The sequence below is a fragment of the Coffea arabica genome, chromosome 2e (assembly GCF_036785885.1).
Source record: "Coffea arabica cultivar ET-39 chromosome 2e, Coffea Arabica ET-39 HiFi, whole genome shotgun sequence".
NCBI classification, from domain to species: domain Eukaryota; kingdom Viridiplantae; phylum Streptophyta; class Magnoliopsida; order Gentianales; family Rubiaceae; genus Coffea; species Coffea arabica.
The window spans coordinates 70,503,788-70,524,326 of record NC_092313.1 but is presented as its reverse complement, the minus strand read 5'-3'; the positions used below and the strand labels follow the sequence as shown (position 1 = coordinate 70,524,326).

At 34.0% G+C, this 20,539-nt stretch overlaps 3 protein-coding genes across 3 annotated transcripts; 1 reads left to right on the top strand and 2 right to left on the bottom strand.

The window, feature by feature from the left end:
* Positions 1-120: 120 nt before the first annotated feature.
* LOC113732856 (putative protease Do-like 14) lies at positions 121-6,269 on the top strand. Its single transcript, XM_027258860.2, has 11 exons — positions 121-243; positions 350-455; positions 866-982; positions 1,113-1,355; positions 1,429-1,556; positions 2,215-2,426; positions 2,675-2,756; positions 3,331-3,473; positions 4,791-4,911; positions 5,529-5,621; positions 5,980-6,269. The coding sequence occupies exons 1-11, from the start codon at positions 229-231 to the stop codon at positions 6,094-6,096; spliced, it is 1,377 nt and encodes a 458-aa protein (XP_027114661.1). The 5' UTR covers positions 121-228; the 3' UTR covers positions 6,097-6,269.
* A 291-nt stretch (positions 6,270-6,560) lies between these two features.
* On the bottom strand, positions 6,561-10,046 carry LOC113732857 (4-hydroxy-tetrahydrodipicolinate synthase, chloroplastic-like). Its single transcript, XM_027258861.2, has 3 exons — positions 9,541-10,046; positions 8,515-8,598; positions 6,561-7,598 (listed from the first exon to the last, which is right to left on the bottom strand). Exons 1-3 carry the CDS (start codon positions 9,627-9,629, stop codon positions 6,671-6,673), a joined length of 1,101 nt encoding a protein of 366 aa, XP_027114662.1. The 5' UTR covers positions 9,630-10,046; the 3' UTR covers positions 6,561-6,670.
* A 4,113-nt stretch (positions 10,047-14,159) lies between these two features.
* On the bottom strand, positions 14,160-17,090 carry LOC113729418 (uncharacterized). Its single transcript, XM_027253718.2, has 5 exons — positions 16,697-17,090; positions 15,164-16,483; positions 14,929-15,056; positions 14,342-14,549; positions 14,160-14,251 (listed from the first exon to the last, which is right to left on the bottom strand). Exons 1-5 carry the CDS (start codon positions 17,088-17,090, stop codon positions 14,160-14,162), a joined length of 2,142 nt encoding a protein of 713 aa, XP_027109519.2.
* Between the last annotated feature and the right edge of the window lie 3,449 nt (positions 17,091-20,539).

The following is a 20,539-nucleotide window of genomic DNA, read 5'->3' as shown; positions in this document are numbered from 1 at the left end:
AAACTAACATATGGGCTAACTTAGTTGGCTAGCTTGGTCTATTCTCCATCTGTCTTGGGCTCCAAACAAAACGAAAAGCCCACGTTCATATGTTCTTCAAATAAACCATGTACGTTTTTTTTTTTTTTTTTAAAGTATAACAAGAAAAGTCCAATCAGCGCTGGGTTTTATGCCGGGGGTTTTCTTCTTCAAATTCAGAGCTTTATCAAGCCAACTACAGCTACAGTAATGAGATATCTTCTGGTATTCTTATTAACTTTGATTAATTTTTCTAACTATTCTTTGATAATTCTTGGGATGTATTTGAATAGACAATTCTGTTCTTATTTTTATTTTGTACATTTTGCAGAGAAAAGTTCCCTTTTCTGATAGAAATAGAAGGTCTCTCCTGCGGATACTGGCATTAGGCTCAGTTGGGTCTGGATTATTCTTCTTGAAAGATGGAACGGATTCGAGTAAGTAGAATTTGTTTTGCAATATACTTAATAGTTTTCGAGTCGGGTTTTTGATCAATGTTTGAAAACTTGGAAAATGATTGCTGTAATTGCATTCGTCAAAGGAGGGAAAAAGATTATATTTTTAGGTATTTTCTGGACCAACAATACAATTAGCTGCCAAAATCAGAGTCCCTTTTCAGACCAGATTGCCCTGATGCCAAAATTTATCTGGGAATTTTAACTTTTTGAGTTGGGTTTTTGATTCAATGCTGCAAAAATTGGCGTACTGTAGTTTGTTTCCTCCTGAATGATTTACAAGACAAATGATTCTGTTTCTATATAGTGCATTTCTGGAAGAAGGAAGAAGATGACAGTAGTTAGCTAATGTCTAAGCTAACATGGTCATTATGATTGGCTAATGATCGCAGGGGCATCAGTATCCATATCGGTTCCTGTACATGAGTCATTGAGTTGGCAGTGGAGGAATTTGCAAGAACAAACTCCTAATCCAGCTTTTGTTTCGTCGGATCAGAATGTCCAGCATCGTAAGTGTGATTTCTAATTACAACTCATACTCAAACTTTTAAGCTCCTGCTTCCTTTCATTCTTTCTTTTGGAAAAAACCTCGTTCTGTATTGATTTGTACTGTTATCTGATTATACAACATGATCGTAGGAATTCTTCCATTATGTTTGTCTAGAACTGGCGCGGACCCATCATGGGATGTGAAGAAGGAATTTTGGAAGGGAACTGGGGATGGTGAGAAAGGTTTTAATCAATCATCGGATATAAAGAAAGAAGCTACTGGGGATGTTGGGGATGTTCCGAAGCATTCTTGTAATTGTTTGGGACAAGATACCATAGCTAATGCGGCTGCTAAGATTGGGCCTGCTGTTGTCAATTTATCAGTTCTTCAGGGTAATGCCACAGAATTGAAAATTATTGTCACATAGTATTTCTCTATGTAATCCTTGAGGTTCTATTTACATAGGTTTCCATGGGATAGCAGTTGGAAAGAGTATAGGATCTGGAACCATAATAGATGCTGATGGCACCATCTTAACCTGTGCGCATGTGGTTGTTGATTTTCAAGGGCTGCGCTCTTTGTCAAAAGGGAAGGTTTGTGAATTGATCTAGTCCTTTGATTTCTTACTAAGTGGAAATTACTTGTATTATTTGTTACAGAACTTTCTTCTCTGTAGTTATAGTCTCATGGATCGACTCTAGATTCAATATATGATAAAGATAGCTCTTCAATGCAATAGTAGAATCTTAAACCAGTGTGCCATTCATTCCCTATGTGGCTTACATTATGCTGTAATACACTTGAAGGCGGATTTTATTAAGAATGCACAAGCTCCTATCATGCCATTTTCATTTTACTACCTTTAAATTGCATGGTTGAGGGATTTTGTAATTTTAGTGGTGGTCATATTATCTGCAGCACATTGTTTTGGCGGAAAATGAGAATTAGCAATAGAATGATGCCATTAAGTTGCCCAATGGCTTCATCTGTTAAGGAGACTAATTCAAGAAATTTTGTTGAGATTTTCACAATTTCAATGATGGAGTCTTAAAAGTCTTATGATTGAATGAAGCAATTTAGTTGTTTATAGAGTGGAATTCTAATTGACTTGGATATGAGAAATAGTTTTATTTACCTCAAAACAAGATTGTGAGTTTGAGAGAAACCTTGTCAGGTATTCAGAGTCAACAGCATTAAACAAGTAATGAATTGTTCTGTATGCAATTTTGAGTAAAAAACTTGATGATGCAGGTTGATGTGACTTTGCAAGATGGTCGGACATATGAGGGTACAGTGGTGAATGCTGATCTACAATCTGATATAGCAATTGTCAAGATCAAGTCTAAAACACCTTTGCCAACAGCAAAACTGGGTTCTTCAAGTAAGCTTAGGCCAGGTGATTGGGTAGTTGCCTTGGGTTGTCCTCTCACTCTCCAAAATACTGTTACAGCTGGTATTGTAAGGTATTGACTAGTAAGTAGCCTGCTTCTGACAAACTGCTATTGTACTAGGTGTAACTCAAACGACTAATACTTTTCAAGGGTATAGTTTGTCTTCACAGCATCACACTTATGCATACCGGTTGCTGTGCACGCTTATACACATACTTATCACCTGTGTGTTGTTCTCATCATGGTGATAGCAGATCATCTTGGTATTGTTGTTTAGTGACTGCATGGTTTTTTATTTTCTTGCTACCTCTTCCATATAGTTGTGTTGATCGTAAAAGCAGTGATTTGGGTCTTGGAGGAATGCGAAGAGAGTACTTACAGACTGATTGTGCAATCAATGAAGTAAATGATGTAGTTATATCTCTTCCATTATTCGATTTTTGAAAACAGGCACATGGTTGAATACGTACCTTACTTGATCAAAGTCACATATAATAGCGTTGTCTTAAGCTGCTAATTTTCCCGATTTTATTCTGTGAACACATAATCTCCATCTAGTTGGAGTTTTTCCAGATAGCATCTTTGTTGTTGCAACAAAGGGATTTGGATGGTACTTCTTACCTATGTTATGGAGTTCTCATAATCTTCGAATTCCTGAGGCTTTGCAATGTCAGATGCGCCTAAACATTTCTCTGAAGTTTTGAGATGAAAGAAAGATAATGTTAAGTATCTTGCTTCAGGTTTTACTGGCAATTTAAGTGGCTGGGTTTAGCATTTGTCCCTCCAGGCAAGGTTCTTGGTTTGGAATTTTAACCTCACTGTTGACTCGATCAATATAACAATGGAACAATTTCAAGTGAAAAATTTTGAGTTTAATTCTAGTTTCTACCATGTTGGAATTTGGTGTGGTTGTTTATTTTGAACTCCACGATGTTATTAACCTAAATTATGCGAATTTGTTTTCCTGATTGTGCAGGGCAATTCTGGTGGACCTCTTGTAAATGTCAATGGAGAAGTAGTTGGTGTTAATATCATGAAAGTATCAGGAGCTCATGGATTAAGCTTTGCTGTTCCAGTCGACGCTGTCTGCAAAATAATAGAGCACTTCAAGACAAAAGGGTATTTAAGAGTTGCATGAAACTGAAACTTTCATGTGCTAAATTGTGTATCCTCTTGTTGTTTCAATTTATTCAAAGTTATTTGTTTTTCTATCATTTGTTACACACACAATTAAGGACACAATGAGAGATATCTGAACAAACATAATGTGGCCCACTTGTCTATTTGGATATAAAGAGATTGATGAAGGGATAGGGCTTGATGAAGATAAAATGGTCCTTAATGTGGTAGCATGGTAAAATTTGAGAAAGTGTTGGGAATAGTGAAACGCGTAAAGATGGTGAGGGAATTTCTGATGGTAATGCGGATGAAATTGAGAAGTGTTGGGTCCTTGTAGTGCTTGTTATCCAGGGGAAAATGAGGATTTTGGGTTTATTGTGGTGAATAAAGCGTAACCATAAGTGTAGGTTTTCTGATGGAGCAATTTTACAATAAATTAGGAACAATGGGAATGATGAGGTGTGAAAAAATTGCGAGGAGGTTTATAGGTGCGCAGTAGAAGTAATTAAGAAGGTCAAGTATGACAGCAGTAGTGGTGTTGATAATCCATGGGTGGTGGAAGTTCTTTGATGCAAATTGGATTTTGGAAATAGAGACATCTGAGCAAGGGATTTGAATTAAGTGTAATGAGAAGGTTCAGAATAGTAGCAAGGAGGCTTCTTGTTGTAATGACAATGATAAAACTGGGGACTTTGAGAATAAAAGTATTGGTGATGGTTGGGATCAGTATTATAAGGAAGTTCTTAGAAGAAGGCATGAATTGCTAGTCTAAAAGATGGAAAAAGGTAATAATATTGGCGGATTTTTTTTGGGTTTTTTTGGGGGGGGGGGGGAGCGTCGGCAATCTGGGTACAAAGGATCTGTGTGGAGTAGCTTTGGCAGATATTTTGGGGAAAGTGAATGATGGCAGCAAAAATGTGGATATTTTGGAGGCAGCAAAGAGGTGGGATACAACCATTTTTTTTTTCAGAGGAGGTGGATGTGACAGCTATTTGAGAAAAGAATACTTTTCGGATCTTAAATGTTTTACTGATTTTGTTGAACAGATTGTACAAACATCATATTGCCTGCTTAGCTAAAAACACAGGTTTTGATGCTGGCACCCTCTGTCTCTCCTGATTTCATTTTCTGCACAGTTTTAATATGTGTGATTGTTGAATGTTCATAGGACTGCCATACTGAACAGATCAATTAGCTTAGTATGTGACCAATGCTAACCCTTCTTATAAATTTGTTAAACTTAGGTGGATGCCTTTGTTTTGTATCAGAGATCTTTCTTTACAGGTACATGACACTGTTTTTTTTTTAATTATATAGGAGGGTTGTACGACCTTGGCTGGGTTTAAAAATGATTGATCTCAATGAGATGATTGTTGCTCAACTTAAGGAAAAAGATGCTGCATTACCAAATGTCACAACGGGTATTCTTGTACCAATGGTATGCTTCTTTAATGGTGTTTTTTTGAAATTTATTTTCATTTTGTTTGGGATTTTTTTTTTTAGCTTTTTAGGACAAGGGGATTGAATGTGTTAATTTGCAACTATAATGTCATGCAAAGTCCTTTGTATTCATATGCTAGATCTAGTAATAGATAGACTTACCTCTGTGTATATTTGTGTGATTGCATAGACTTGTGCTTGTACATATATACTGCAGAATTTGATGCATACTTCTGAGGTTTCTTAAGAATACAATAGAGTTCTCTGTTTTTGATGATTGACGGCATCAATGGATTGCTATCGTGCTGAAATGCTAGGGGAATGCTAACCTCTTTTTGGGTTCTGAAAAGCTGTTTCAAGATTCTTTTTTATCTCCTCCCGTACTCCTTTTCTTAGCACAAAAAAAGACAGCTTACCTTTTGGCCACATATATGTCCTTCTGGGTTTGCACATGAGTTATGAGTGGTGAAGGATCATGTTGCTTACCAGTATTTATCAATATGCCACAATTTTACACAAATGCCAAACATTCTCAGCAGCATACAATGAAAAGACTACGAACTCCGTGTTTCTGTCTTTCTAAGTCTCATGAGAGTTTATGTTTATTAAAACCAGGTAACTCCGGGATCACCTGCTGATCGTGCTGGATTTCTTCCAGGTGATATTGTAGTGGAATTTGATGGAAAGAGTGTTACAATGATTAAGGAGGTAACAAGGTCCTTGCCAATGTGGAATAGCATTGATTTTTGTTCTTACATGCAAGACCTACTTGTTAAGGCTATCCATCTTGGAGATTTGAAGTCCTATTTACATACTTTTGGTTGATAGCCTTCATTAGAAAATCTGATTCTTAAATTGCATTGATGTATTCTCTCTAATATCTTTTTTTTTTTTTTGAGGGTTTCTCTCTAATATCTTTAAAATACTAGACATATTTATAGGTTGCGCAAACTCATTGCAATGCATGCAAAAGATTTTAAAAAATTCGAACTAAGGAACTTCGACTTGAGATCTTTTTATGTGGTCTTTAGTATTTGATCATGGCTGTTTGTTGCTTCTTTTGCAGATCATTGAAATAATGGGAGACAAAGTTGGAAAGCCTTTGAAGGTGGTTGTGAAAAGAGCAAAGGATAAAACTGTTACTTTGACTGTGATTCCGGAGGAAGCTAACCCAGACATGTGAAGAGACGGGATAGCTACCTCCTGTTTACTTTGTGCACTATGCTGCATATTTCTGTCTCTCATGAGCCAGATAGTTTCTCTTGTTCTTTTATTTCCTATAGTTTTTCGTCCTTTAAAAATCCAAATCTAGTCATTTTTGGAATATGATTAAAATTTCAAGAATTGGTTGATATCTCTCAAGTCTCTAACAGCGAGAATTAAAGGTTTATACTTTCTAATGTTGCTTAGTGTTGGATATAATGGAAACTACTTTTGTTTACTCAAGTTTTAACTTTTTCTTCCGTTCCCTTTTCATTAGTTTGTATGATTGTATCACAAGAAAAAAAATAGTGAATTACAAAAATGGCAAGGTAATTTGGTGGTTATTGAAGGAAATGGTTCTCTTGTACATAGTTCTGCCTTCAGCTTTTGGACACATTTTCGAGTGCAATGCTGGCAATTAATTTATACCAAAACCCAAAAAAAGGAAAGAAAATTCCAAACTTGCCATTAAAATCTAGCAGGAAATACATAGAGGAACAACGTACAGGCACAAACGAAGAGCAAAACCAAAATCCAAATCTTGATACTACCAGCTAATATCGCCCCACCAAAATGAAGTCGTCATCATCTAAAGCCTGAACATCTCTCTCCCCCACAAAATGTTGCCGTCCAATCTCTTTCACCATATTCACGAACTCCAGCCTTTCTGACAAAGGAAGAGGGAGATATGGCAAGCGAAAAACTGGTCTCACAACACCAAGCTGAGCAAGAGCAGTGTTCAAACCAATGGGGTTTGGTTCCTTAAAAAGCCATTCAATGAGAGGCATAAGCTTTGAATTTAGAGCCGGGTTCTTCCCAGCAAACATGAGTTCTCTCATTAGACCAGGAACCAGGTTGCTGGTAACAGAAATCACACCTGTGGCATCATGATCCCACCTAGAATCATGGCACTGATCATCATTGCCACTCCAGACGACAATCCCCTTACTTGTATAGTGTTCAACCCTATCATTTCCAACACATTCTTTGACACCTGCCAGGTTAGGGCTCTCTGCAGCAGCAAAAATCACCGATGGTGGAATATCTTGGCCAGTACGGGATGGCACATTGTATATGATTGTAGGGCCCATAGGAAGCACACTATCAAAGTGAGATATCATGCCCTCTATGGAAGTTTTACCATAGTAAGGATTAATGTGAAGAGCTGCATGCATGCCAACAGCAAAACCTTGTTCTGTGGCATGGATGGCTTCCCTTGTAGAGTTGCTCCCAGTGTTTCCTATGACTTTGATTGACCCACCAAAGCAGTTAACTGTGTGACCAATAAGCATAATATGTTCATCCCAGCTCATTAATTGACCTTCGCCAGTGGTCCCACCAACAATCACACCCTCAACTCCATTTTCAATTTGCATGTTCACTAAGGAGTCATAAGCCTCGAGGTCAAACCTGCCATCTGGTAGATATGGTGTTTTAATGGCTGTAATAAGTCTCAGAGACTTAATATCCTCAGCAAAAGTCCTGGCACACATACAATACAAAGTGATACATCATTAGCAGCGCTGGAACCCCCACCTTTCTCTCTCTCTCTTCCTCCCTCCCCCTCTCCAAAAGGACAACTTCATTAGTTACTCAGTCTATACAGAGCTTTTTTACTTCAATAAAGTCAGCAAGCAATCCCAAATATGTAGACTAGCTACAAGCATTCTCTACAATTTGACTTAATCTTTTTGTTAACTTCCTACATACTACAGCAATCACAGACAACTTTGATTTGGTACCTCATGCTCCATGTATAAAGCACATAGACATGCATGCCTAAAACCTGGATTAATATAAGTAGATGAAACCAATGCATGTGTCGCGCAAACATTAATTCCTTATACTTTGTTGGTTACCAGCATCAACGCCATTAGCAGCTAAGCAGCCTGACTAAAACGTTTGCATGCAAGCTTTCATATTTTTATTACTACACTGATAATGTAATAATGCTTTGTGACAATCTGCGCATAGAAAATTTTTAAAAACTAGCAGACAAACTTTTCTACTACTGCCCTTTTGAATCATAAGCATCTCTGAGAAAGAACATTTTTGAAATCACCAGATTAGGGAGTGGGAGTGATTCCAAATAAAATTCGTTCATTCAAGCAAATATGCTATTTCAATCTAAACTTACGCCATATAATATATCAAAATACCCTGGACCAGTCTTAAGTTTATTTCTAGTCAATCATCCCTGTAATACCACCTTCATCTCCCCTTCTAGCACAATAAATTGATAGTTCAGAAGAAAGAGATGCAAGACATAAATATCTTTGAAAAAAAAAACTCGTTCCAGAATGTAAAATGCTCAGTACCGATTCAACTGTTACCCAAATCCTAAATTCAAGACACTTGATGAAAATAAAGAGAATAGAGATTAAGTCATAATTCAAACCTATTCTTAACTTCAAAACTGCGCATTGGGAGATGAAAACTAGAAATAACAGCTGCTTCAGGAGACCTCCACCTTGCATTCCTCCTGCTTGACAGAAACAGTAGTAGGTATTAGGTAGAATAAAAATCCTGGCTGCAAGAAGATGGACTTCTGCAATTACTTATCATGCTAAGCAGTAGGAAAAAGTCATAGCTATTCTCCACAACTTCATCTTCATTGAAACAGGTTAATAACTCCCAAGAACACATAAAGAACGGCAAACACATACAGAACTAAACTATGGTTAACCTACTTGCCCAGTTGCCCTAATATGTTTGTCATACAAGCGGGATCATATTTATTCACCATTACCTACGTTAGCTATGGGAAAGGGAACAATGATTTCTCATGTCTTGTTAATCAGTTCCATAGAAGTAATTTCTGCCCTCTATCATTTCCAATGCTTCCTACAACTGACGACAGAAACCCCCAAAGAAACAGGCTGGAAGGTACACCCACAAACAAGCATCATTGCACATAGGATAAAATTTTGACCATCAAATGCGTGAAGCCATGTTCTGCAATCAAAGATTCATTCCATTTTCTTGACAATCACTTGTGCAGGATCAAAGTGAAACCTGTAAGCCACTCCTTTTACATACTAACGCAAATCACAACACATCTTATCACAAGTTTAGTCATGGGACATCTTTCAGGAACATATTTTATAAGTCTTGATATATAAAGAGACCACAAGGTCATGAAACAAATCATCAAAAGTTGTTTTAAGTGATTATGTTATGCCATCAGTAGGTAACATTTTCCGCTTTTCTCAAAACACCCGTATCCTATATAATTCTGCAGACACTCACTTTAATGAGATGATAGATAAAGTTCTATACGCAAAAGAAATTAAATATAAACATGTATTAGGCCAGTGATAAAACGAGTACATTATAAAAAAGATTGTAGCTTTGTTGAAATTTTTATAATGAGCGGAAATTAGAAAAGATAAATAAGACAAGGACTCTGATTAGATTATTAAACCTTTTATAGATAATGGGACGAGGCAAATTGAATGGAGATGAGTCCCTCAGGCTCTTTAAGGCTGGCAATTGTTGGTAAACAGTTGACATCTCAACAAGGTAGAGAAATCCCACAAATTGACTGATAAAATAAGCAAAAAACCGGCAGACTTTCTGGAATTATTATATATATTTTTTGAAGGAATAAAGGGGTAATTTTATCTTCAGAAATATGCGATGATCGTAATAATAGACGTTGTAATGGGAATGCCGGTGGATGTAGTGATGATGGGATTGGAGGTGGTGGAGAGATGGAAATTGGCGGCGGAGGTTTGGGCCGGGGTGATGGGAGAGGGCATTTCGTCGGATTCCGGCAAGAATAACACGCGAGCAAATGACGGCGGCGCAGCGGCGGCGAAATGAAGCGCTGGGGAGATTGTGGCTGAGAGCGCTGTGAAAGGTAGGAGGAGGTGGTGCGAGGACTAGGGTTTTTGAATAATTTGGATGCTGATATTAGTTTACTGCAATTTAATAAAGGAGGTGGTGCGAGGGCCCTCTGGTATTTATTTTTCAATAGAAGTTAAATTTAAAATTTGTGAAAGTATTTAAATGTAAAGATACATATAATAAATAAATGTGATATGTACATATACTACATACTAAATTAATATTTAATTTAGGTATATATATATATATATATATATATATCTAGTTAGAGAAATCTTTTAATAAAAGTTCCTTTCTATTACAATAATATTTTGAAAAAAAAATTAATGTAACATTTTTTGTAAGATGTGATTATATGTGATATAAAAATGTAATAAAGATGTAAGAAAGATTTTTGTGGGAAAAATGCAATCCAAAGTTCCGAACAAGGCCAATTTTTAGTGTGGAAATTTGATTGCTGACAGTTTTTGTCCAAACATTTTCTAGAGTCTTGACTGGGTTGGCACGTGGTGATTGGCGAGTGGCTTTCTGTGGAAAATGGGACGCAAGAAACTTTTGAATAGTTACAAAAGATTTCACTCTCAAGATTGACCAAAAACAGAAAGTTGTAACTACAAAATAATTTAAAAGGATTTCTCAACTCTCATGCAGTTAGGTAATTCAAGTTTTGTGCTATAAAATTAATGAAATGATAAGTGCGGATGTTACATTCACTTCTTAAAAAAAATACATTAGAATATTTATTCTCCTACCCACAAACAAGGGTAATTGATATATTTATGTATGCTCTCATAGTTTATTAGTTCATATATGAAACTGTTCAATTCATGCAGTTGAAGTATTAAATTCATGTATTTATATTAGTTTTGTTACGTGTACCTTTCACCTTGTATCACTTATTTATAAATAGAGGGTATATAAACCTCATTTGTAACCTTTAAAATATGTATCCTATGAAATATTACTCTTTCATTCCTTACCTCTAGTATATTATGTTATTAGTTCCACAACATTATGGGACTTTTCATTTATTTTTTTTGAGCTTCCATTTTCCATTTTATAGGTGTAATCTACTAATTTCTTGATAATATGCTGTTTCATAACACTTTACCCACTTTATTGCCTAATCAAACATTAATGATGAATTAATCATCCTAAATTTTAACAAAATGACATTAATGCCCTTATATAATTGTTCTAAAATAATGCTATGCTTTTAATTGGAATATAAAACATCTTATTAGAAAAAACACAAAGTCACATGATTTAAAAAATAAAAGATGGTATAATACCAAAGAGTTGAAAAATTATATTGTGGAGAAAAAAAGAATTTAAAGATTCCTAAAACATCTGTTTAAGTTTTCCATCGCTTATTTTTCTTCCTTCAAATTGTAAACAGATTGGTTTTGATAATTTTCATTTATCTTGCAGCTTTCAGAAGATTTTCACAAGTTAATAAGATGCTATTTGATAATTTTATACCACATTCATACCTTGCTTTGTATTTTGTTTCAATTCAATATTTTTTAAAAAATAAAAATTCTCTAAATATTTTTTCAATACATTTTTATTTGTAATCATTTTTTATCCCATATAAAGCACATTAAAAAGTTCTACAATAAAAAAATATAAGCAAATAATTTCCATTCCAAATGCACTAATTAATTTTATTTTCTTTAAAATAAGTATTGCTATGTACATTGAGATAATTACATTAAGTTGCTTAGATTTCTTTTTTTTTTTTGTGAATTATCTAATTCGTTTTAGTGCTAAAAGATCGAAATACATGCAAGTGTAATTGTGTTTAAATACATCTAGCAACTATTAAAGAAATAGGTATTTACTATGTTAGGGATATTTTGATCATGAAAAATATAACTTTATTTTAACCGGTCAAAAAGTTAATCACAAAGGGTAAAGTGCATATATTTGGAATTTATGAGGGGCCTAAGTTCAGGGGGACAAAGTGTGATTAACCCTTAAAATAATACTACCATGGTTCACCTAAAGGATAAAATGGAGATGCTACTCGATGAAAACTTTCATACTGGTAATATGTGTTCACCTGCTCCATGTTTCAGTGATCGAGATCTCTTTGTACTGTAAGTACTAAATAGGCTACGTTTGATGTGTGTGTGTATATATATACTAGCATGGGTCTGGCCGTGCTATGCAGCGGCCTAACCACTGATATGACCAACTAAATCTGTAACAATGAGGATAATTTGCTAAAAGATCATAATGTATATATAGGTTCAAGAGGTAAATAATATGCAATTCACAACCATACATTACATGAATTCAATCATTCATGTCTTAGTAGAATACATACTTGAGTGCTAGCCACAGTTACATATTAGGAGGCTTAAATAAGCTTCATTGCCTATTGAATTACAACATTGATGGTTAAATTATTAATAGTTATATTAGGATCCATTACTTTTTAAGTTAAAAGAATAATGGATCATAATATAATTCAAAAGATATTGTCTAAGCAATGAAGGCAAGCACCAAGGCAATGAACAAAAGATTTAACAAAAGTACAGAATTAGGCCATATCAGTCTTCCTTTGCTTTAGCTTTCTTTGCCGGACTATCTTTGATATTGCTAGGTGGACTATACGGTTTTGCAAGTTCTTTGGCAATTTGTTCAGGAGTCTTTGTTGCATGTTTAGCAAGTGTGTCTGCTGGTAAATCTTCTGGAAACTCAAGGCTTCTTTTTGCTCCACTGGTTGTAGATGCCTGGTCTTCTTTGTAAGAACTGGCTCCAGCAATTTCTTCAAGTACCAACTTTGTGATTGGTGTGAACATTTGATCCTTTGATGATTTTTCTGCATGCCTTGCTGATGAACTGCCAAGTGCAGAAGAAACTTGAGTGTTTTCTAGAAGTGCCAGTGGAAGTGGACTATGCGATAGTTCAGCTGCAGTGTAAGCCTTAATGACAGTATTCTTTCTCTGGAGTTGACTTTGGAAAGGAGTCTCATAGGATTTCAGAAAACAGACCATTGTGTACTTTTTCAAGGCATCATTAAGTTCAGTGTCTATTCCAAAGCCCTGCCCCAGAAGCCAGAAAATGATTGTTTTGTATGTATATTTGTATTTATGGTTGAATATAAGACAGAAAATTTTTACTTACATCTTCTTGTGCTTGCTTAAGTTGCAGTGGAGTGAACTCAATCATTTTTTCAGCATCTTCTCCAGATATAATGCAATGTATTGAGGTCGAAGCATCAGTTATAATAATTGGAATGCGAGCCTTTTAATTGAGTGAAAGAATTAAGATTAATATATGGTAACAAATTCGAATAATGTTTAATTTAGAAGCATAAGTTAATGGTCTAACCTGAGTTCAACTTCACTTTGTTGTTTGCATGAAGGACAATGGATGATCCAGTCAATGTCAGCATTCACAATTTTGTGACAATTCACACAAGCAGTAGTACAATATTTGGTGAATCCATATGCAAGTTTGACAGTTCCTTGCACCCAAGCTGTCTTTTGCTGAGTCAACCAACCATGAATGGTATTTGAATGTAAATTAGAGACAAAATAGTTATATTTAAGCAAAATTTTAAAATAACAAATGGCACTTACAACTGAAAATGATGCTTGAAAATTGCTAATTGCCTTGATATCTTCTTCATTTGGAGGAGGAAGTAAACAGTTTGCATCATTGTATGTCTTAGCATCAAGCAAATTTCTGATTTCTTCCTTGTTCAAACTAAACCTGAATGATTATGTTTAGAGCACAAATAAAAAATTTACCAGTAAAATGCATTGATAATTTATGGTAAAAAATAAAAAGAAAATTATACTTACCATTGCCTGAAAGAGAGGTCATCTGGGAGTGGAGAATTTATCAGAATTCCAGATGAATACCTTGTAGTGAATGACAAAGCTGTAAAAATGATGAAATGTTTTAGTAATATAACATATCAAGTACTTAGAAGACAAACAGTAAAGAAATCATAATGCATAATGAAAATTTAACTATTGAATGTGGTCACTTTAACACGGAGAGCTATGATTAGAGGGGCAGTGCTAATCATGTCTGCTATTTTTCTCCCTTCATCATGTTCAAATTCATTCCAGAGAGTCATAAGCATGAGTTTCTTCCTGTCAGGTATAACAAAAAATTGTAACTGCTATCATTAATCTAAAATGACTTAATAAAAAGGTAGTATTCAAGTTTGATTTACTCTTTATTCACTATTATAATGTCTCTAGAAGTACAATCTGGATCTGCTTGTTTTACTGGTAATGCGTGAATCACAAAGCCTCTAATATCTGAAATAAAGGTATTGATATGAATGTAAACAATCAATAAAATATCAAATGATTGTCAAGTAAATTAAAAAATAATGTAAGAAAAATTACTGCAAAGATTATCTGAATCAACATATTTGTGCAGATCAGAGAAGTTTGTCAGCTCAAATATGCAAGGCAACATAGGTGGCACAGGTTCAGCATAATTTTCAATCAAAGTCTTGTAGTTCAAAATCCACGAGCATTCATAGGTCCCAATTCTGTATGTTGGGTCAGCAGGAACAACAATTGCATTAGAAACATAATATCTTTGATAAGGCTGCAGAAATTTACTGAAGACCTTGATGTGTTGTTCATAGGTGACAACAGAAACTTTTGTTCCCTAATTAGGATTTGGAAAAGTTAGTTTTATATATATTATGAGTTAAAACCATAACTGTCATGTTGATGGCTAACATCATATTTATCACACAGAAATTAAAATTATAGGAATGAATACTTTAATAGTTAGGTGATTATTCACTTGCAATGAAACTATGGTTCTGATGTCATAGTATGTATAAACTTACATGAATACTAAGAATTTTTTCTTAAGCAAATGTAATGAACAGACAAATCATGAAATGTTCTTATATAGATTCTGAAATGTTCTCATATATGAATTTAATGAGCAGAGAAATAGGAAAGTATTTGCTGACCTCAGTATCTGTGAGCAGAAAACGCATAATTCGCCTAGGTGAAACTTCACGAGTCAGTTGATTGTGGCCTCTCTGAACAACTTGTGCTAGAACAGTCCACTTTTCTGCTCCTTTCTGAATGTCTAGCACTGAAGATATATGTCTAGGCATAATGACCTATATTCGTAGAGAAATTAGATAGTCAATTAAACAAAATAATAAATTTCTAAACAAAAAAGGCCATGAATATTAAAACCTGATAATGTAATCTGGGAAGCTTCAAGAACTTCTTTATATACTATATTTTTAGTATGATCAGTGCATGATTCATCAAAATAAGTTGGCCTGATAAGCACTTTTACAGCTGAAGCTGTTTTGGCTCTTGAAAGTGTAACATATAATTGGCCATGTGAAAACACAGGTTCTTTCAAATAAATACTAACAAAATCTAAAGTTTGGCCTTGTGCTTTATTTATTGTCATCACAAAGCACAAACGAATTGGAAATTGTGTTCTCTTATATGGAACTGGATATTGTTCATCACTTGGTGGCTGCATGGAAATTCTATGTATAAAAACTTCTTTGCCACAAAAATCACCGACTGCAATTTTAGCACAAATAACATTCTTGCTCAAACTCTTTATTATCAGTCTTGTTCCATTGCATAATCCTTCAGTAGGATCAAGATTTTTTAAAAGAATTATTGGGGCATTGGGTTTTAACAGTAATCTATGTGGAGGTAAATTGCTAGGCGTAAGAGTATTCAAGAGATCAATATATTTAGATTGATGATTTTCATTCAGTGTTTCATCATAACTTAAGTACTCAGTCAAATCTCCTGAAAATTTTTCGATCAATTGATCATTTATTTCATCTACAAAGTTATTCTTTGTAGTTAAAATTGCTCTATTTTGTGAGCAATGCAGTTTCTTTGAAGGATCTTTAAATTCAGGATACACAATATTGATTAGTTTTTCAATTGCATCAGTCTCATTATTATAGTTAACTATAATTGAAGATGGAAGTTTTACTATATCATTCTCATCTGTTTCCTGTGTTCCATCTCCAATTTTTAAAAGAAACTGCGTGAATGAAGGATCTAATTTTGCTCTCATGTTCTCTGTTAATTGCAATTTTTCTAATTTGTGCCATAATGGAGAATTTATCAAACATGCATTTATCATTTCAGCTTTTGTTCCCTTTCTAACAACTGGCAATGTTTGTCTAAAATCTCCACCAAGCACAACTACCTTTCCCCCAAATACTTCTTTTGAATTCATTAAATCTCTTAAGAGATCATCTAAAGCTTCAATTGCTGCTTTTTTAGACATTGGTGCTTCATCCCAGATTATTAGTTTTTCTTCTTTGATCATTGCAGCTAAAGAAGTTTGTTTACTAACTCGACATGTTGCACCATCAAAGATATCTATTGAAATTTTAAATCTGGAATGTGCAGTCCTTCCACCTGGTAAAATGGAAGCTACAATTCCTGATGTAGCTGTAGCAAGTGCAAGATAGCCTTTAGTTCTAACATCAGCTAACAAAGCTCTGTACAAAAATGTTTTCCCAGTATCACCTGGACCGTCAATGAAAAAAACACCAGGTCTATCTGAGTAAATTCTCTCAGATATGACTATGAATGCTTTTTTCTATTTTTCATTGAGTAGCTTAATTGAATTCAAGTCAGTTTCTGAAATGACAATGTTTCTTTCTGGTCTTAATTCTCGAGTTTCATTCTCTATATTTTCATAAGAGAATCTAGTGGGAATCAAATTATATGAATGTATACTTTTTCCCATGGATTGCAAAAATCCATCAATTTGTTGCAGGACATTTCTTTTCACTTGTGCAGATGTCATTGCTGAACATTTGGCAAAATCTTCTGACATAGAAGATTCAAAATTTTGCCACAATGCCTTTGGGTCATTAGGGCAAGAATAAACTAAAACTGTTGCAAAAAGTTGCCTCATTTCATAGGGCATATGAAACACTGAAGTTTCTTGTAAACAAATTTCTTGGTTGTTATCATTTTGTAACAGGTCTCGAATTAATGCTGCTTCTTGGAACGTTTCTACTTGAACTCCATTAAAGGTTCTTAAGTCATCAAATGAAGTTGGATATCGAACCTTTGATAAGAGTAATCTCAAGTAGTATCGTTCTCCTTCAGAAGGATGAGTAGTCATTATTCGACCTATTGATTCACCTCTTTCTCTCAATTTCCAGTATTTTTGCTTAGGTAACCAGACAAAATGATCAAGAAACTCTACATAAGTACAGTTTAGATCCTGAGTTGCTTTATCTGTCCTATTCATGTAAAAAAAATTCAATGAGCATTGTTTTTTTCAAATGATAGTTATTGACAACATTTTGAAGATTAGCTGTTTTTTTGAAACTCATTGGCTGATAATTCTCCAAATGTAATTGTAAATGAATAATAGCTGACTTTATTTCACTCATACAAAATCTAAAAATTCTCCATGCTGCCTCAGGTGGAGACACCTACCTAGCTGATACATATTGTTTAATTTCATCAATTTCTGAATCAAGTTTATTATTTACTACACAAAAGTTTGTTCTATCATGACCTTTATAGATATACTTGTAAATGTATTTGACTGCCTTAATTGTAGAGCATATTTCAACATTAAGATGGTAATCAAATTTAGCCAAAAGATATGGATTGTATGATACAACCTATCTGTTATCTAAAAGAGCTGATTTGATCTTAATTTGAACTCCATCATCTCTCCTTCGATATTCAGGATATGCATTAAGAGTTTGGATAGTTTTCTCACAGAAATTTTTAGGAAAATTATTCTTGCAAGTTCCATTTTTTCTCATGCATACACTTGTTGGATCAAGTGAACCACATGGTCCATGAAGCATATGTTTAATGACCAAATTATATAAATGTTCATTTTTCTCTTTATTTGGTATCTCAGCACAGACAATTTTATCATATTCTTCAGGGGTATACATCTTGAATTTTGACTTTAAAATTAGCAAGAAATGTGCATGTGGCAGTCCATGTTTTTGGTATTCAATGACATAAGTGTAAGCTGCCACTTCACCAAAGATGCATTTTTTCAAAAGTTCATCTTTAAGCTGCTTTAACTTAGCATGAAATACTCTAGCAAGCAAATCTGGTCTGTTTTGTGACTCTTCTTTGTCTATTAAGTGTTCTTTTATTTCTGGCCAATTAGGATTGCAAGTCATGGTCAGAAATATATCTGATTTACCATACTTCTGTACTAATGTCATTGCATCCATGTATTTACGTCTCATATTTCTTGGCCCTCCAATAAAGGATGGTGGTAATATGATACGCTTGCCAACATTACATGCTTGACTCTCACCTAATCCTAAAGCATCTATTATGCCTTTCAAGAACTCTCTCCTAATTTCCTCTTGTTGTAATCTATAGAAGTCGAGTCTTTGTGTCTCAAGCTTCACATATTGATCAACAATATATTGTTGTAGGAGTCGAGCAAAATGTAATAACCAAGATTCATCATTGTCCCTAATCTGAAGTTTATAACAATAATATTCTCGAAGGGACACAAAATTTGGATCTTCATGTATGTTTTCCATTGCTGTGGAAATAATAACAATACATCATTAAATGTGTAATCATAAATATTAAATATGTAAAATGAAAGATCATGGTATATAGTTATTGTACTAACCATGTTCTTCATTTTGGATTAATTGTTCTGCTGTAGCAGCATTTGCAGGGGAAATCAAATATGCTACATGTTTTTTTTCCCCTTTCTTCGATATACTTTTGCTCCTTTCTTTGGTATTCCTTGGTGCCAGCCAAGATCACCAAAAGGAAAAAGTATTGGATATTGGAGTGGATCATAACATCCATAATAGTATTGTATATTTTTTGAAGCACCACTATGGGTATGAACTCTAATATCACGCCTGCTGGTCTCTCCATTTTCTTACCCCTCAACCTACAAGCCTGCAACTTGTGAAGTTGTTGGTCTATTATAAACTCTTTGATCAACACCAGGTAGAGTTTTTAACACAATGTAGTAGTTATCTAAATTAGGTATCTCTCTCAAATTTCTAAAGAATTTTGCATATGGATTAGACTCAAGAACTTGCATAATTTTCCTAATTACACTTTTAGATAGTCTAGGACAAGCTGCTAATCGAGTGCTTACTTCAGTTTCAAAGTCATTGAAATATAACTGCAAATTATTACTATGACCATTGCTTGAATTGAAATCATTCAGAAAATGATATATTTGTTCTTGAATTCTAAAAGTGTAAATTCCTTTATTCCTTTTTGAGAGAGTCAGATCAGCTTTAGCACCGAAGGAAGTGAATCCAAAATGATTATTATACGTTCTAATAAGAGTTCTAAAAGATTGTGCCTCCTGTGAAGATGAAGTCAATAACTCTTTAAAGATATTTGGAATTTTATTTTGAGCCAAAACAACTTTACCATCTTGGCAACAAAAATATGCTGTCTCAGAAAAAAACTTCTTCGCTCCGCAATGAGGACAATCTAGTTGGTGTGGTAGGATATCAGCTTTGTCAGGGATTATATCCAACAAAGCTCTTCCTGTTTTGCACCCTCTTCCTAAAATATAATTGTTTTAGAGCATTTAGTAGTCAAATCATTCAATTGATTTTAGGGATAATTTCAGAAACCTCCCTTGAGGTTTCTGACATTTACACTCACCTCCCCTGTGGTTTGAACAATTACACTAACCTCCCCTGAGGTTACTAATCCTTTACAAATTCAGTCCAAATGATTAAAATATTGTTTTATAGAGTGAAATTAGAATTTTGTACCTGATTTGCCCTTTGTGCTACATGTCCAATGAATGACAAAGTATTACAAATTAATTAATAATTAATAAATTTTAAGGAGCGTAGTTTATAGGCAAATACGTATTACTTATTTAAAGTACCAGCTCTTTACGGGTATTTTACTTTCAAACATTTACTTTATTACAAATATTTATTCTCAAATACAGATTTGTATTTACTCTCAAATATTTAATTTTTGTTAAATAAAAAACCTACCAGTTTTTCTTTCGTAGAAATATTAATATAACACTTTTTCAATTTTAGTTATAAATATTTATATATTTAGCATAAATTAAATGATTCAGGATAAAATACTCATAAAGAGCTAATACTTTACTCATGTAATGGATGAAAATCATAAAAAATTAATACTTTATGGGCCATTTCTTTTTTTAAAAAATATTTAATTTATATTAAATAGATAACCTACTGATTTTCTTTTTGCGAGAATATTACTGTAACACTTTTTAATTTTTAATCACAAACGTTAATATATTTATCATAAATTAAATATTTGAAAATAAAATATCTGTAAAGGGCGGGTACTTTAAATATGTTATGTGTATTTGCCTATAAACTACACTCCTTACTTAAATCAATAAACTACACTCCTTAACTTAAATCAATAAACTTTATGAGTAAAGTTTATTGATTTAAGTTAAGGAGTGTAGTTTATTGATTTAAGTAAGGAGTGTAGTTTATAGGCAAATACACATAACATATTTAAAGTACCCGCCCTTTACAGATATTTTATTTTCAAATATTTAATTTATGATAAATATATTAACGTTTGTGATTAAAAATT

What these genes read in the sequence shown, in the direction of transcription:
- LOC113732856 (XM_027258860.2), top strand. An exon ending in CAATTTATCAGTTCTTCAGG is followed by an intron (nt 1,356 to 1,428) that starts GTAATGCCACAG and finishes CTATTTACATAG; the next exon opens with GTTTCCATGGGATAGCAGTT. An exon ending in GTTACAGCTGGTATTGTAAG is followed by an intron (nt 2,427 to 2,674) that starts GTATTGACTAGT and finishes TCTTCCATATAG; the next exon opens with TTGTGTTGATCGTAAAAGCA.
- LOC113732857 (XM_027258861.2), bottom strand. Translation starts at nt 9,629, where the DNA reads ATGTCAACTGTTTACCAACAATTGCCAGCCTTAAAGAGCCTGAGGGAC. An exon ending in CGTCCCATTATCTATAAAAG is followed by an intron (nt 8,599 to 9,540) that starts GTTTAATAATCT and finishes TCTGTCAAGCAG; the next exon opens with GAGGAATGCAAGGTGGAGGT. An exon ending in AGTTTTGAAGTTAAGAATAG is followed by an intron (nt 7,599 to 8,514) that starts GTTTGAATTATG and finishes TATGTGTGCCAG; the next exon opens with GACTTTTGCTGAGGATATTA.
- LOC113729418 (XM_027253718.2), bottom strand. Translation starts at nt 17,090, where the DNA reads ATGACTACTCATCCTTCTGAAGGAGAACGATACTACTTGAGATTACTC. An exon ending in TTTGCAATCCATGGGAAAAA is followed by an intron (nt 16,484 to 16,696) that starts GTATACATTCAT and finishes TTGACGGTCCAG; the next exon opens with GTGATACTGGGAAAACATTT. An exon ending in TTCTGCTCACAGATACTGAG is followed by an intron (nt 14,550 to 14,928) that starts GTCAGCAAATAC and finishes AAATTTCTGCAG; the next exon opens with CCTTATCAAAGATATTATGT.